General features: G+C 48.1%; 1 protein-coding gene across 1 annotated transcript in view; it reads right to left on the bottom strand.

Annotated features, from left to right (window-relative positions):
- Positions 1-454: 454 nt before the first annotated feature.
- Cdhr1 (cadherin related family member 1) overlaps positions 455-16762 on the bottom strand; it is a 21759-nt gene continuing 5451 nt past the window's right edge. Inside the window, exons 6-17 of the mRNA XM_005348594.3 lie at positions 14227-14313; positions 12865-12981; positions 11679-11822; positions 11230-11308; positions 9619-9719; positions 7557-7760; positions 6881-7033; positions 5558-5722; positions 4772-4839; positions 3968-4196; positions 3087-3344; positions 455-2606 (exon numbers count right to left, since the gene is read on the bottom strand). Coding sequence (XP_005348651.1) covers positions 2070-2606; positions 3087-3344; positions 3968-4196; positions 4772-4839; positions 5558-5722; positions 6881-7033; positions 7557-7760; positions 9619-9719; positions 11230-11308; positions 11679-11822; positions 12865-12981; positions 14227-14313 — 2142 coding nt within the window. The 3' untranslated portion in view covers positions 455-2069. The remainder of the gene's footprint in view (positions 2607-3086; positions 3345-3967; positions 4197-4771; positions 4840-5557; positions 5723-6880; positions 7034-7556; positions 7761-9618; positions 9720-11229; positions 11309-11678; positions 11823-12864; positions 12982-14226; positions 14314-16762) is intronic.

The following is a 16762-nucleotide window of genomic DNA, read 5'->3' as shown; positions in this document are numbered from 1 at the left end:
TGTCTTTCCTTGGCTCAAGTTCCCGAGTCTGTCCACAAACCCACCCTCCTCCTAAGGACCGCAGTGCTGAACAGAACTTCCAGTCCAGGCCCCTTCACTACCTCATCCCCAGAGATGAACTGCTTTCCTGGCGTCATACCCACACCAGGGCCTTGCCAATCCTGCTCCCACTGGACTGCTTTCGGGATCACTAGTCTGTGCTTCCGACCTATTTCTTCCTCGAAGCAATGCTGATTGGACCCTTCCAGATTGAGCAATGCAGAATTTACATCCAGGGCAAGACAAGGTCTTGTAATTAAGATGTAGGCAGACAATTTAGACAAAATGCCGCCATGTCTCTCAGTGTGAGAAAGGAGGTCATGAATGGCATCATCACTGAACGAGCTATGAGTCAGGGATATTGGTCCCCACAGGTCAGTAAACATCAAGAAAAGAGGGCCAGGAGGTCAGCTTATCCTTTGAATGATAGGTTTTATTTAGCGTTTACAAAAGAGTTTGACTGCATGCATATCATAGGATATTGAACTCCCTGTGATGTAAACATGGTCCAGGCCAGCACTTTCCTGAACCATGGGTTAGACAGTGCTTTCCAGACGGGACTCGGGCTAGATAGGGCCTTCTGGGTGGAACTCTTGGTGTCCAGACGGACAGCCAGTGTTCATCCCTCAATACTGTGTGAACTAGTGACTGCAGACCTCCAGATGAGGACTCTGCATGCTAGCACATCTGTGTAACACCTCAAAACACAGACTGGGGCATCAAGCGAAGCACATGTTCATACAATCTGATCAGATCAGAAAGCACGGAATCCTGGAGGGCATTGAAGAACGTACATATCTAGATTTCCTTAAAGAGTTTCCTCAAAGAACTTCTATGTGTTAACCATGGCAGAGTGCAAGGTTTCTCTCTTGCAAGATTATCACATGCTAACAAGGTGTGTCCCAGCTAGAGAAAAACGGCGTGGACGTGGAGCTCGTGGACTAGATTCCTGCTACTGATACATCATGTGCATAGAGCCAATCACTCTGGGAGACTTGTTTCTCAGAGTTGGGCTGAGTATTATCGCCTGACTGGTTCTTTGTGAGGGACATGGGGTGAGGGGTATTTACATGGGTGGGAGGAAGTTGTGTGAGTCCAGGGAAAGTCATTATCAGGCCACAACTGTCTAGGGCAGTGGCTCTCCCCAATTACAGCATAGTCCCTCTTGGGAACACTAGGTGGAGTCACTGAAGGTGCTAATACTTTCTGGATGAAGTGTGGCCAGAGAGCTGGCCTAGGACAAATACTTTGCAATCCTGCTGCTCTGTACTTGGTTAAAGCCTTCAGGTCACTGTTTTCTTAGGTTTTGCTTGTTTCATTTTTCAGACAAGCAAGAAGACAACTAGAGTTTAAACAATATCTCTAAGGTCATGTCATTTGAGAAGAGCTGAATCAAAACTGGGCTCAGGCCTGATATCCACCTACCACTGTGCCCTGTCTCTTCAAGCTAGGCTGAGAGACATCTGCATCCACTCTTGGGAGAGATCACCTTACACCTACATGTCTGGAGCACAGTCTTTTCCAGATGCCAGTTCTATTGTCCCCTGGCTTTGGGCATAGAATCTTACAGTTAACATGGGTTTTCAGAGCTTCAGGGCCCTTTCCTATAGCCCACAAAGCTCACTGATTTTCAGTTTAGCTGAGAACAAACCTCCATTAACCTGCTATCAACTGAAGCTTCAAGATCTAGATTCTTGCCAGTCTTGCCACCCGTGGTCTGGGCCCTACTTCTCAACGAAGGATGGCAAGGTCCCTGAAGGTCTTCAATGGCTGTGGGGTCTAGGCTTGGTGAGTAGAACCACACAGACTTGATTCCTTGTGGATTTCTATTCTCTGAAGAATAGGGAGCATTGTAGCTGTGCCAAGGACTTGGGTAGTGGGCCTGTATTTGCCAACTGCAACCCGGCTAAGGAATCTTTTGCCCAAAGCCCTTAGCAGAGCCCCATATACAGGGAAGCAACATTGTACAAAATAGAGGTGACCTTGAGAGTCAGTACAGGAGGACGGGGAGAGAAGAATCAGGGGGCAGTCTAGAAGTAAGCCTTGTTGTCAAGACTCTTCTTCTCAAACTTTTGCTTGAGCTCAGAGACCAGAGAGGACTGAACGGGGCCTCCTAAGTGCTTGTGGTTGGGTAACTGTTGGGGCGGCTGTAGGGCAAGGGATCCAGAGACAGTAGGCACTGTTCGTTGGGCCACTGTACTGGATACCATTTTGGGGGGTGGTGGGAGAGCTGGAGCTCTGGGGGGCACTATGGTGTCTGCCCTGCTGGTATCGCAGTTCTCACTGGGAGCCTCCTCTTTGAGTATGAATTTGGTAGCAGCCTTGGCCCTCCTGAATTTGAGCCATTCTATGCGAACTTTGTGGGGTGCAGGGCTGGGCCTTCTACGGAGCACACGTCTCACAGGCAGGACCTTGTTGGACTTCTTGTTACGCCAGAAGGTGGCGGTGGAGATGAGGACAGTTATGGCCACAACAATAGTCATGACGCCAGCCAACACACCTACAGCCTTCATGGGGTTGTCCTTGGTCTGTATGAGGAAGGCAGCCATGGAGCCTCGGGAGAGCGTCTGAAAGAGAAAGTCGTGCCCTATGTTAACTACTTACTCCTCTTCCCTGGAGGACAGCAGCTGTGTGAGCTTCTCTGAGCCTGACAGGTTTAAACATCCCGCCCCAAGGCATCCCTCGGGCAAAATCAAGTGAGAGAGAGACCGTAGTAGCCTCCTACAGACTCCAACCTCCTGCTTCCCTAACAAAATAGTGCTTATCTTTGGTCACAGGGAGAACCATAAACCAAAATGAACCAGGAACCTTGTATTTGATGGATTCCTGCCAGACACTGAACTCCACATAATGCTTGCGCTTCTGCCTTCTAACACAGAAAACGTAATGGAGGTTTAGATAGCCTAGAGTTACATCACTAATTAATACTGAAGCTAGAATTTCAATTTGACTCCCAAGCCTCTGGGTGTGATTTCAAAGAAAGTCCTTTGCATCTTCGGCACAAGTTGCTCTCGGCCCCCTTTTCCCGACCATGGCATTGTGCTCACCTCGGTGTCTGTAATGTCGATCTTGAGTAAGGCTGTTGTGCTGAAAGACGGGGAGCCTCGGTCCTTGGCCTGCACCTGTAGGGACCACGAGTAGTCCCCGCTGGGCGTGATGTTGTGGAGAGCCTCCAAGGAGCGGATGGAATTCTTGAGCCAGATCTCTCCCGTGTGAGCATCAATGTCAAACACATTGGCTGGCTCTGCACGGGTGATGGAGTAGTCGACCAAGTTGTTTGGCTCCTCCGCATCCTTGTCCGTAGCCTGGGCAGAGAGGGCGGGAGGATCACTTGGGGAAGATATTCGTTGGCTAAAACAGTATATAAGGATGGGGGGGGGAGGAGCTTTCTGAGTTGATGGAAAAGAATTCTAATCCTATTTGGATCAGAACAGAGTTGGGGAAGGACAATTTATGTGCTACCCTGAGCCTTGGTCTCTGTTAGGTCTATGTAGGTGTTATGTAACTCCATTCCCAGAATACGTCTATGGGGTGCTTGTTGGTGATGCCTTACTCTACATGCAAAGATGAAAGCTTGGATGCCAAGTGACTGGTCCACGATGGAAGGGGGGTGTCTGGTATTCAGAGCGTGTCTGTGGGGATTCAGAATGCATGTCTTTTCCGCATTACAAAGACAGTGTACTGTGGGAAAAGCTTGCTTTGAAGGTACACAGGTCAGTGACATAAATTCAGGCAAGCACAGAACTCAAGCCCTCTGAGCCTCAGGTGTTTCATTGGTGATATTTTCCTTCCTAGGCACATTTTCTAGTCGGGGTGGACAGGAAGCTATGTATAGTGCCATGCAGCCCAGTGCCCTTAGCAGGACACATTTAATCTAACTTCAACACTTATGGCCTAGTCAGGGTGCTCAGCTGCCTCTGAAACCCACCTCAATTTTCACTGAGGTTCCCAGCACCATCGTCTTCTCCTGGATGCTCTGCACAAACTGAGGGTAGTGGTCATTGACATCCAACAGAGTGACAAACACCTCTGCCAGGCTGTACCTCCCATCCATGTCTTCGGCCTTCACGTAAAAGTTGTACCGCGACGTGCCCTCGGCATCCAGGCTGGCCCAGGGCTGAGTGTAGATAAGCCCCGTTGATGGATGAATCAAGAATCTGCCAGGCACAGAAAACAGAAGCACAGATGCTCGTGTACACGTGTACATGCCTGCTCATATCTACACACACACACACACACACACACACACACACACACACACACACACACACTGCAGCAATAAGATGCATCTAAATGTCTTCAGTGAGATATTGGGCAGCTTCCCCAAGCATCCCACCAGCTCCTGCCCCTTACGATCTGACTCTAGGACTCGGATCCAGTTGTTGACAGGCAGTCCACACTGCTACCTATTCTCCTTACCACAGTCTGTCACCCCACCCTCACTCTGTCCTGTCACTGCTCCTTTGCCTTCTGAAGTCACTACCTATGCTCCAGGCTATGACTGAAGCCTTCTTCTTTTTCAGGCGCTTCACTAGTGGTCCCTTATCTCTACCTCAGAGCTCAGGCTCTCCACAGCATCCTTCCATTCCTCACCCCTCTCTACCCTGTACCCTGGGATGCTCACATCCCTAACCTGGCTCTTTTCCTTTTACTGGTCCCTCCTGCTTAAGCAGAGGATCGCTTTACCCAAAGCCTTGCAAACTGCTTTGTCTGGTGTTCTGGATCTACTTACAGGTCTGACCCGGTCCCGTAGATGGAGTACTGAACTTTGCCCCATGGTCCTGTATCTGGATCCACAGCCTAAAAAAAAGAAAGCTCCGAATGGCACCAACACTATGGTGAGACTACTACAGTAAGTAGTTCCTGTAGCTGAAGGCAGCTTGCAATGGAAAGCTGGCAGAGCCTGGGGTGTGTCCAACTGGGGAGGAAGAAGCCTGGAGGTTGCCTAGTTTTCAGGGAGGTGTCAAATGTCAACAAACCAAAAAGGTTTATGTCTAGAAGATGCTTTTTTCTTTCATAAACAAGGGGAAGATGGGAACGAGCTTCAGGCCCTGTGCTTGGAGCTTGCACATGTATCGCCATTATCATTAGCAGGAAGTGGCCTGGTGCTTGCTTCTACAACACATGGCAAAGGTAAGGAGATACTCCTTTATCAACAGACTGTAAGAGTCTGTGCCTTCTGCCATATCACAAGACCCTTCCCTCATCTGGCCCTGGCTACATAACAGTGAGGGAAGACACAGATTATCATTAGGTGAAGAATCAGAGACGTACGGAGGGCAAGGACCTTGTTCAAGGTCACAGCTAACAGTTGGACAGGTGGTGGTGGTGCACATCTTTAATCCCAGCACTCAGGAGTAGAGGCAGGTGGATCTCTCTGAGTTTGAGACCACCCTAGACCACAGGTCTAATTTCAGGACAGTCAAGGCTCCACAAAGAAACCCTGACTTGAAAAATGAAACAAATAAACAGATCACAGATAATGACTGTTGGTCTTATGAACCAGTCCCCAACCTACTGTGACAGCCACCACGTTGGAGCCCCCTGGAGCATTCTCTGGTATCCTGGCAATGTAGTAGTGAGATGTGAACTTGGGGACATTATCATTGGTGTCCAGAAGCTGGATCACAATGTCTGCGGTGGAACTGAACTTCTCTGGGGTATTCACTTCAATGGCCAGGAGCTGGAGAAAGATCGAGAAACACACTTGTCAGGGAGGGCAGTTATTCCACTGAGGGCTCAGTACCACCCATCCCCCCAGAACTGGTCATGTGCTCATCTCTCCATCTTTGCTGTTGTGCTGCGTTTTTTTTGTTTTTGTTTTTTTTTTGGAGTCAGGGTCTTACTACAAACTCCAGCGGTAACTGCCAGTCTTTCTTCCTCAGCCTCCCGAGTGCTAAGAACATGGGCGTGTACCACGCCCAGAGTAAGGAGTTCTTACTCTGACTCCTAGTGGGCTATCCCTGCTGCCATCTTCACAGTTCCTCGTCATCCCTCGCCTGTGAGTCTGCAATGTTAGTGATCCTATCACTCCCATTGTGCCCAGGTCTGGAATTGCTGTTATTGTTGTACTCTTAATGAAGTACCTTTTCATTCATATATTATTCACATGTTAATATATGGCAGGCATTGTTTATATGTATTCATAGTGTTACATAATTATAAATGACATCAGAACAATGTATTTCCCCACTTCTGTTAGGGTTGTTACTGGAAGATGACAAATGTCAGAGGCACATGAGAATCACACAGTTTTCTCTTTCTCCACCTATTAACACAGCCAACTATACTGGTAGCGTGCCCTTGACTCCCCAGCCCTTACGTGGTGGTTTAGAAGCTGGCAGCTCAGTAAGGATGAGCTATGAGAACTTTGTAGAAGCTGTGGGGGGAGGTACCATCCCCACCCCCAACCTACCTCCTATTGTTCACATGCCCACAGGATGGGCAGAAACTCTGGGGGAAAAAAAAATAGAACCATCCAGGACTGGGATTGACAATGGTCCTCCCACACTGAATCTGGAAGTGGAAGCTAGCCTACTTCCAGCCCTATCTTCCCATCTTTGCCCCCATAATTTATGCCCTGACAATGCTGAAGCATGCATTGGCAGCCCATCTATGAGGGTTCTTATTAAACTTGTCCATATCAGGTTTCATGGTCTAAGTTGATGAGGATGACTGACCAGGTCTCTTCCTCAAGAGAGCAACCAGATCATATTACAGATGGTTGTGAGCCACCGTGTGGTTGCTGGGAATTGAACTCAGAACCTTTAGAAGAGCAGGCAGTGCTCTTAACCGCTGAGCCATCTCTCCAGTCCTAGAGCAGTGCAATACCGTCACCTACCTTAAAGGTTAACAACTTAGACTTTTCAAAGTCAATGGCGGCTGAGTTCTCTACTATGATGGTGACTTGGGCTTCATTCAGTACTGTCTGTGGCACCACTCGGAAGATGCCTCCAGGTCCCACCAGCCGTAGGTTGAATTTGGCATTAGCTCCCTTGGCAACAGAATTTGGAGAGAGGAAACAGAAGATAAATAAGAACAGGAATACATTATATATGTGTGCTAGGTGGGGAGCCCTTACATCCCTTTAGCCCTAAGCAGTGAGTACTCTTTCTCTACAAAGGGGAGTTGATTAAGAATCAAATTTAGTTGGTACTAGAGAGACAAATTAGCCATTAAGAGCACTGGCTGCTCTTCCAGAGATCCTGAGTTCAATTCTCAGCAACCACAAGGTATCTCATAACCATCTGCCTGCTACAACGCTGAGCACTGGAGGAGCAAGGACATTTAGTGATGTGCAATTGGAAGGTCAGATACAGAGAACCTTTTCTTCACCTGCCTTCTACTTTGTAGCTGATTATTAATGTCTAAGCAAATAGCATGGGATTGGCTACCATCCCTCTGCTACCTCTTAGCTGCACCATCTTGTGTTATTCATTTTGTGACTTCTCTGGACCCTCTCTCTGAAACTGAGCACTGGCACAGACCCAGTCAATTTTAAGGCTATGGCCACGCACCTGGTCAGAGTCGTTGACAGTGATCTTGAGTCCACGGAGGATCTCCCCCTGAGGTGGGTGCTCATACATGGACAGTTCAAACTTGTTCTGGGGTCCACTTTCTCCATAGAAAGTTGGGGGGTGGTTGTTGAGGTCCACAATCCTGATGGTGACTGGGACCATGGCCTGAGCACCTGGACTTCCTGGAGAGTTGACTTCTGTTACCTAGGATGGTAGCAGATGGCTATGGCTGTGTGGCAGGCACACTGCTGCTGGCCCTAGTAATTTTTCCTCCTGATGTTCATACCCTTGTAATTCCTCTCTTAGAGTGTGACCTGACCTGACAACTTGCTTTTGACTGGCGGCATGGTTAGGTTATTAGAGATTATAATCCACTCTTCCTGCAGAGCTTCTCTTTCCCAAGGCTTTCATGAAGCAGGCAGCAATGCTGGAGAGGCTATGGGATAAGGAGTTAACTGTAGGTAACCCATTGGTAACAACCAGCAAGCAACCGAGTCATACCAAAAACCAAGTGAGTTTTAAAGCCAGTCCTTCCCCAGTCAAGCTTCCGAGGGAGATCCCAGCCTTGACTATCTCTGGTGGCAGCTACGTGAATGACCTTGGAGTTCAAGATTCAGCCAAGCTGAACCTGGACTCCTTACTCCTGTATATTGTTTGAGGCCACTAACTTTGGGGTGATTTCTCTTGAAGCATTAGCTAATTAATAATACAGGCTGTAGAACCAAGACTGAGTGTTCATAGGTACCCCACAAAACTTGTAACAAATATCCCTTTTCCAGGGCCTCCTTCCAGTGTTTCTTCTTTTTTTTCCCCCCTTGGTTTTTTGAGACAGGATTTTTCTGTGGTTTTGGAGCCTGGAACTAGCCCTTGTAGACCAGACTGGCCTCAAACTCACAGAGATCTGTCTGCCTCTGCCTCCTGAGTGCTGGGATTAAAGGCGTGCGTCACTATCACCAGGCTAAGAATGTTCTACTTTTAAAAAGGTGCTCTAGATCAGTGATTCTCCACCTTCCCAATGCTACAACCCTTTCTTACAGCTCCTCATGTTGTGGTGACTCTCCCCCCACTTCACCCCAAGCACAAAATTATTTTCATTTCTACTCTAGAACTGCAATTTTACTCCTGTTACGAACTGTAACATAAACATCCGTGTTTTCTGATGGCCTTTGGGGTCATGACCTACAAGTTGAGAACTGCTGCTCTAAAATGACCCTCCCAGACCCCATTCCACACCTCTCTGTAGGCCTTCTTTTTCCCAGAAGCCTCTGCCTGCTGTCTCTCTTTCCTATCCCACTCAATTCTCACCCATCCTCATTTGGAGTTTTCACAGAAACTTCCACACTGCAGCTGGCGCTACCATCTCAGCGTCAGCGGCTCAGCTCCCTTGGTTCTGTGAGTCAGTCCTTGGCAAGTTCTCGCTGACTGCAGCCCTCTCTGTTTCCTCCACCTGCTCCCCACAGCCTCCTCACCCTCAGCCTCAGAAGCTCTGCAGTTGTGGGCGTTGCCCACAGCTCCCCTCCTGTAGTAGCCATCCTCTCGGGGGGGGGGGGGGGGGAATAGCTCATTCCCTCCATGCCTGTCTTAGTTTTCTTTCAGTTGCTATCACAGAACACCCTGACTTAACGCACCTTAGGAGAGAAAGGGGTTTGTTTATTCCGGCTCCCCGTTCCAGGTACAGTTAATCACTGCTGGGAAGTTAGAGAAGCGGGGGCTTGAGGCAGCTAGCTGGTCATGCCACACCCACAGTCAAGAGCAAAAGGAATGTATGTGTGCACGGTGCTAGCTCGCTGCTACTTAGAACACTTCTGGCTTTCTCTATTTGTATCGAGTCCAGGGTCAAGCTGGTGATACTCCCTCTGCATTCTCTGGAACTCGGCTTGTGATCTCACGCTTCTCTTTGCAAGCGTTTGCTGCCGCCTGATGCAGGTTCTGCTTGGAGTAACCTTTCAGTCTCTCCCCGGACAGAGCCTTTCTCCCCTGACGGAGCCCTTGGGTCTCCTCACTTCCGTAGCTCTCCAGGACTGGATAGTGGGTGGGATAAGCCAAGGAAGTGGGGTGTCACCTGGACGTGAAGCTCATACACCTCTCTCCGGAGCTGCGCAGGGCTCTGAAGGACGGAGATGGCTCCAGATGTCTCGTTAACTGCAAAGACTCCATCACTCTCTGTCAGAGAAAAATGTCCTGCAGCTTAGCACAAAGCCACAGGAGGTAGCATAGCATGGGAATCATGCCACATATTCTTTTTTTTTATTATTATTGATTTTTATTGAGCTCTATATTTTTCTCTGCTCTCCTTCCTGCCTTTTCCCTCCCCCCTTCAGCCTGCCCCCAAGGTCCCCATGCTCCCAATTTACTCAGGAGTTCTTGTCTTTTTCTACTTCCCATGTAGATTAGCTCTATGTATGTCTCTCTTAGGGTCCTCATTGTTGTCTAAGTTCTCTGGGATTGTGGTTTGTAGGCTGGTTTTCTTTGCTTTATGTTCAAAAACCACCTATGATTGAGTACATGTGATAATTGTCTTTCTGTGTCTGGCGTACCTCACTCAAAATAATGTTTCCTAGCTCCATCCATGTTCCTGCAAAATTCAGGATGTCGTTATTTTTTCTTCTGTGTAGTACTCCATTGTGTAAATGGGCCACATGGAGAGCTCCTCATAGAATGTAATACTGTCACCTCTTGCCAATGAGGAAACTGAGTCTCAGAGGGGCTAAGTAACTGGCCTAAGGTCCCTTAGCCAGTAGAGATCTGGACTTGAACTTGTGGCCAGCTCTCAACATCCATCCCACGTGCCTTTTCTTATGCATGAAAGTGTGTGTGTGTGTGTGTGTGTGGGTGTGTGTGTGTGTGTGTGTGTGTAAGAAAAAAAAGGAACAAGAAGAGATAAGAAAGGAAGGTGAAAGGGGGCATGAAAGGAAGGAAGAGGAACACAGACAGGAACTTGAAGAAGGCCTGTGAGATGGAGGGTAAAAAGGAGAGATGAGGAGGGGCGTGGGATGAGTGTACTGTAACTGGGGGCTGGTTTCAGAGGTGGTGGGGAAGGGAAGACACCCGGAAAGGGAGCCCATACACAGGTGATTTCTTGGTGGTCATGGCACGATTTTATTTGAACTGGAAGGTGGCCGTATACCCGCATGTCTCAGGGGAAGGCTGGCACATGGCAGCGGTAAGTGCAGCTAGGCTCAGGCTCCAGGCATGCTGGCCTGCTTGGCTCCTGTTCAGTTGTGATAGGAGAATGTGGTAGAGTAATCTAACTTAGATTAAAATCAATAATCAGTAGTTGATACTTAACCACCCTTCTGAACCTCTGTTTTCTACACACAGGCCTAGTACTTCAGAAAAGCCACAACACCATTGTATCTAATTCGCTCAATTATCTGCCCCAGTCAATCAGAAAAGAGAAAGATTGAGAAGGAAACACAGAAATTCTGAATGTGTAAGAAATGTTGCTAATCATGCCGTTGGTGGCTACGTCCAGGGCAAAAAGAGTATACACGTCTCTCTCAGGATTCTGCAGTGTTCTCTCTCACTGGGTGTCACGACAAGCAAGGATAGAGCAAAGCTGTCATTTGAGGAAACTATCCCCACCTTCTTGTCATCCTGGTCCCATAGGTGAGGAAACCAGGATCCAGTTGCACAGAACCGGAAATGGTGTCGGAGAGTTACCCTCACTTACCGTTCAAGAGCCTGTAGAGTATACGGTTGGGCTTGCCTCGGTCTCCATCTATGGCAACCACGGTCAGCACTTCCGAGCCCTTGGAGAACAGGAGCCGTTGTCTGAGTCTGGGGTGATGAAAGTGTCTCCCCTAACCCAACACTGCCGCCCCATCATGGACAGGAGAAAAATAGTTGGGCTTTGGGTGGCACAAGAAGGTGACCCCACTGGGACCTGCGTAGGGCTCTCTGCACCTGGCCTCCCAAGGCTGAAGGGACCACCTGAGTGAATTTTGCCACTCCCTAGCCCCAGGATCAAACTGCGACTTTCCAGAAACTCTTGACCTCCTAATTGATTCCTAACCAGCCTTCCACCGGGGAGACTGACTAGTGTGTGGTGAATCCAGCCACCCTCAGGGTTGTCCCAGGGAGTCACACAATGGATGCCAGGTAGGCAATGCAGTCACTCACCGGAAGGGTGTCCTCGTAAACATAACCATAGTAAGGTGTACCCACGAAAATGGGTGCCGTGTCCTGAACATCTTCCACGTTGATGGTGACTGTGGCGGTGGCTGAGAAGACCACATCAGCCCCTCGAAGCCTGCCGCCACCATCCTGGGGAGGAATGGGGTCAGAGAAGGAGGGTGAAGACAAGCTGGCCTCAAGGTGACAGGTTCCACTTGAGTAAATTCCTGCCACCTCCTGGCTGTAAAGCCAGCTGGCCCCTTCCAGTGTCTATTTGTTCTTGGGTCTCTGGAATCCATTCTCATTTTTCCATGGTATTGGGCATGCCAAAGAAATGACACACGGAACCTTTAAGTCAGGTGTCTGACAGCTTTCTTTGGGTATAGAATTAATTAACTCTCCAGATACATTAGGTGTGATTAGTGCCAGAGGGGGAGGAGTCAGACCTAAATTCTACCCCTAGCTGGAAACCAAGCCTCTAGCAACTCCCAAGAGCCTTCTATATGTCCAGCCTATGCTGGTGGCTATGGAGTCCCAGGAATACAACTGAGCAGGTAGGGTAGGTGGTACCCAGCCTTTCAGCACAGGCTGTAGGGCGGCCTACAGACAAGCAGTAATCTGAAAGGGGAGTATCCTGCGATCCTGCCATCCTGTGAAAGAAACCAATAGGCCTAATGTGGCAGCTTATTTTCCTTCTCCCTGAGGCAAGAGGTTTGGCTGAGTGCCTGCCGGTTCCCAGCTTCCCACCCTGTGCTTCATAAATTGACAGGAGGAATTTCATAAAGCTTCAGAAATGGGCACTTGAGGACACTGAGTTCAGAGAGGAGATAGCTGGTCACCCAGCAAGGAGGAGAGTAGCATTCTGGCTAGAGAGACAGAGACAATGGAGGTTGCGAGAGGAACACAAATCTCTGTGTCATGGCTTCCTCCTCTATGAAGGGACTAACTTCTAAGTGTCTAGGGAGTCATATGACACCCCCTAGAAAGAGATGTGGTCCCTCCAGCCTAGAGACACCAGCCTCCCTGGAAAATGTGTTCTGGCAGAAGAGTTTCCAAGCAGCTGGTCCCCATCCCCTTTGCCTGTGTCTCTTGTTCTGGAAAATACCCACTCTTTAATAAAACCTCACTGTGCTCCAACCTAGCAGAGGCTGAAGTTACCACTGGATGTTTCCCCTAAATCCTCCTTTGTTACCTTGGCGACCACGGTGATGAAATGAGCCCGCGACTTCTCGTAGTCCAGTGTGACTCCAGCCTGGAGACGCAGCACACCACTGTGGCGGTCCACGGTGAACTTAGAGGAGTGGAGGTTCTGTAAAGTTGGGGAGCAGCTGAACTCAGGGCACAACCAGGCCATGCCAGAAGTTCTCAGGTTGCCCATTGAAGGAATCCCTGACTTTTATCCCAGAAACCCTGGCTTCCAGGCTTAGATTGAAGGTTCCAGTCCCCTGCTGTCTGAACTCGGGGTTTTCCATCAAGGAAACTTTTGTTCCGGTATTCTATACCCTTAGTCAAACCCAGCTCTCCCTCCCAGCAAAAGCTGATGGCTTGTAGCAGGAAGAAACATTCACAGAGTATTCTGACTTGGTTGAAGCTAGGACTTAAGTCTAATAGCGAAAGAGAGATCTGGGGACCCTTAAACCACACCAGGTGTAAATGGCTGTGGTGGTCATAAGTAGTGTCTGACAGGAGATGGTGAGTGACCAGAAACAGTCTCTAAAAACACTAGCCTCTGCTAATGTCCTCAGAGTCTCCTCCAGTTGGGGAAGGTTGGGAAATAGGTTTCAGATACTGCAATCTAAGCTTTACACATGTATAATCCTCATGATTGTTGAATAAGTAATGTTTCTCATTCTCAGCAGAAGAGTTAAGGGACATGTTGGAGGAACATGCCAGTGTGTGTTTGTTTGTGGGGGAAGTGTTCACCTCTAGTTCTTAGGTGTTCCGAGGATTTCTCTAGAACTAGTAGTTTAAGCCATGATGACATATTGCCTTGAGAATCTGAGATGAGGTGGCCAGATTTGGAAAGAATAGAATGTGCTACAAAAACAGCAGCAATGTGAGGTGGATAGTGTCTCCTGGGATACCAGGAGAAGGCTGTGGTCCAGGGCAGAAGCTCCCATCTTTACCAATGGAGCATAGAGGGATGAGCGCAAGGGCTGGGGTACCTTGACTCTCTTTGGCAGAGTAGCTGATTTCTTCTTCCTTTTGACCATTTGAGTCCTAAATGAATTTCTTGCATTCTGTTAGGGTTCTAAGTGTCTAGAAATTCTTTAGGGAGAAGGGTGGGGGAAGTAGAGAACTGAGGGTCCCATAATCCTAAAGAGAGAGAGGATCTGGCCCAACTCTGAGGAAGTCAAGCTGGGCCAATTTGGGGAAAAGGCCCCCTGTCTCCTTCTGGTCTTCATCCCTGTGGGGTACCCTTGAGAACAGAGACACTGGCAGGCACGGGGGTGAGGGGGTGGGGAGGGAGTGCTAGCTGGTGATGGAAGTGGAGGACACCCAGGTGTCCTCTCCATCTCAGGGCCCTGGTTGCACCGTGTATGTTCTGTCTTACCTGTAGGAAGTAGGTGACACTCCCTCCAGAGCCGGTGTCCTTGTCCTCTGCGTGGACCTTAAAGATGCTGCTCCCAGCCGGTGTGTTCTGAGGAACCACACCCAGAGAAGGGTCAGTATTGATGACAGGATGGTGGGGGAGGCAGAGGCACAGGGGTCATGGAACAGAGAGGTCGGCAGGGTGACTGGACAGGGGTGAGGAGTGGTGACAATGCACCCAACAAGTGACAGAGAGGAGCTGAGGGAGTGGACACAAGGACAAGGGTGGGAAGGGGAAGAGCAAGAAGAGAGAGGTCGTCTGAAAGGGGAGAGGGAGCCCCTAAAAGCTAAAAAGATTTAGATATAAAATACTAATTGACAAACAAAGACACAGCTCATAAACATGGACATATTCAGGATCACCAGGGAACACATATACACAGTTTACTGCAAGAATGGAACATCTTCCACCAAGGACTTAGAAGACATGTTTATCGAGGTGTGTGTGTGTGTGTGTGTGTGTGTGTGTGTGTGTGTGTGTATGTGTGTGTGCATGCATTTGCACACATGCCACATCTGTATGTGGGTCAGAGGACAACTTGCAATTGATTCTTTTCTTCACCTTGTGGGCTTTGGGGATCAAGCGCAGATGGTGAAGCTTATTGGCAAACACCTTTATTCACTAAACCGAGTGGCCCCTTAGCAAACATTAGGATGGAGACAGTTGCTCTCTTGCATCACAGAGCAGAGGGCAAACAAGGTGATCCTTTAGGAAAGTACTTTAGTAATGTAAGAAAGGAGTGATACCTGCTTTATACCTAATTTACAAACAAAGACACAGCTCATAAACACGGACATATTCAGGACCACCTGGTTCAATTCTCAGCACTCACATGGGGGATCACAACCATCTGTAACTCTGCTCTCTTCGGGCACTGCACACATGTGGTACACAGATATACATTCAGGAAAAGCACTTATGTTCATAAAAATAAATAACAAAATTTTAAAGAGTTTATGTGAGTATAGTAACTTAATTTTTTTAACTCTATCTTAAGGATTCTTTTTGTATTAGGAGGCAAATTCAGGGCCCTAAGCATTGCTGGGAAGTCTTCTACCACTGAACTATACCCCTGAGTCTGAAGACAAAAGAATCTCAAGTGGAGACAGGAGGACCAGAATTCAAAGCCATCCTTTCTATAGAGCAAAGCTATCAAAAAAACAAACAAACAAACAAACAAACAAAAAAAGCAAAAAAAAAAACCCAGAACTTTTGGTTTGAGTTACACTCCTGTCTCCCAAATAATACGAATATGGATTGTCAGCACCCTCAGCTTGAATAGAATCAGAATTAAAGGGGGAAGCTCAGCAGTGGAGGCACACGCCTTTATTCCTAGCACTCGGGAGTCAGAGGCAGGCAGATCTCTGTGAGTCTGAGATCAGCCTGGTCTACAAGAGCTAGTTCCAGGACAGCCAGTGCTGCACAGAGAAACCTGTCTTGTAAAACAAAACAACAAACAACAAAAAGAAAATCAAAGGGGGAAAACATGTCTGTATGGGTGAAAAAACAGCTCAGTGGTTTGGAGCACTTGCTGTTCTTGAAGTGGATCTGAGTGCTGTTTCCACGGCATCTCACAACCATCTGTAACCCCAGTTTCAGGATACGTGACCCCTTCTTCTGGCCTGTGTATGCACGTGGCACACACACAGTCACATACAATAAGCAAGTGAATATTTTTAAAAGTTTTCTTAAAGGTGGATATTTTTTGGGCAGTAGAAATGGAATGCTTAAATATCCAAATATATGGGGATTCTTGGCTTCCATCAGTGTATGCTGGCTGTTCACTTGATAGAAGCTTTTACGATGATACTAATGACCTAAGCTTGACAAGGAAGGAACAAAATTCTTATGTTGTAATGAAATGAAGAAACGAAATAAAGAGAGCATATTTTTAGAATCTCAATTACATCAAACAAAAAGAATAAAAACCCTATAACCACACGTAAGAATATTAAAAGGAAATACAGCAAAATTTAGTTAAGTCTCAAAGTAGGGGCATAAGAATGGCTTTAAAATGCATTTAACATTAATACACAGGCATTTTCAGCTATAGTAAAAGCGGCAAGTGGGTGTAGAGAGTAATGGACAGGTTACTCCATGCAGGAATCGGTCAGAGGGTAGCTTTGGGATGAGGCCATGGGCCCAAGTGGGAACTTTGTCCCTGCCTAGGGGTCCCTTGCTCACCTCTGGAACCAGGACAGTGTAGGGCTCTTGGATGAACCTGGGTGCCTCGTCATTGGCATCTGTCACCAGTATCACAACTTTCTCTGCCACCTGAGGAGTGGAAGACTCAGGAGTTGGGGCAGGAAGACCCTCTTGGGAGATTAAAAAAAGATGTCCCCAACGTCCCCAGTCCCCAGCTCTATATATTTCTACCTCTCTCTCTCTCTCTCTCTCTCTCTCTCTCTCTCTCTCTCTTTCCCTCCCTCCCTCTCTCTCTCTTCCTCTCTTTCTCTCTTCCTATCTGTCACCAGTATCACAACTTTCTCTGCCACCT

The sequence above is a fragment of the Microtus ochrogaster genome, chromosome 6 (genome assembly GCF_000317375.1).
Source record: "Microtus ochrogaster isolate Prairie Vole_2 chromosome 6, MicOch1.0, whole genome shotgun sequence".
NCBI classification, from domain to species: Eukaryota; Metazoa; Chordata; class Mammalia; order Rodentia; family Cricetidae; genus Microtus; species Microtus ochrogaster.
This window is presented reverse-complemented; position numbering and strand designations above follow the sequence as displayed.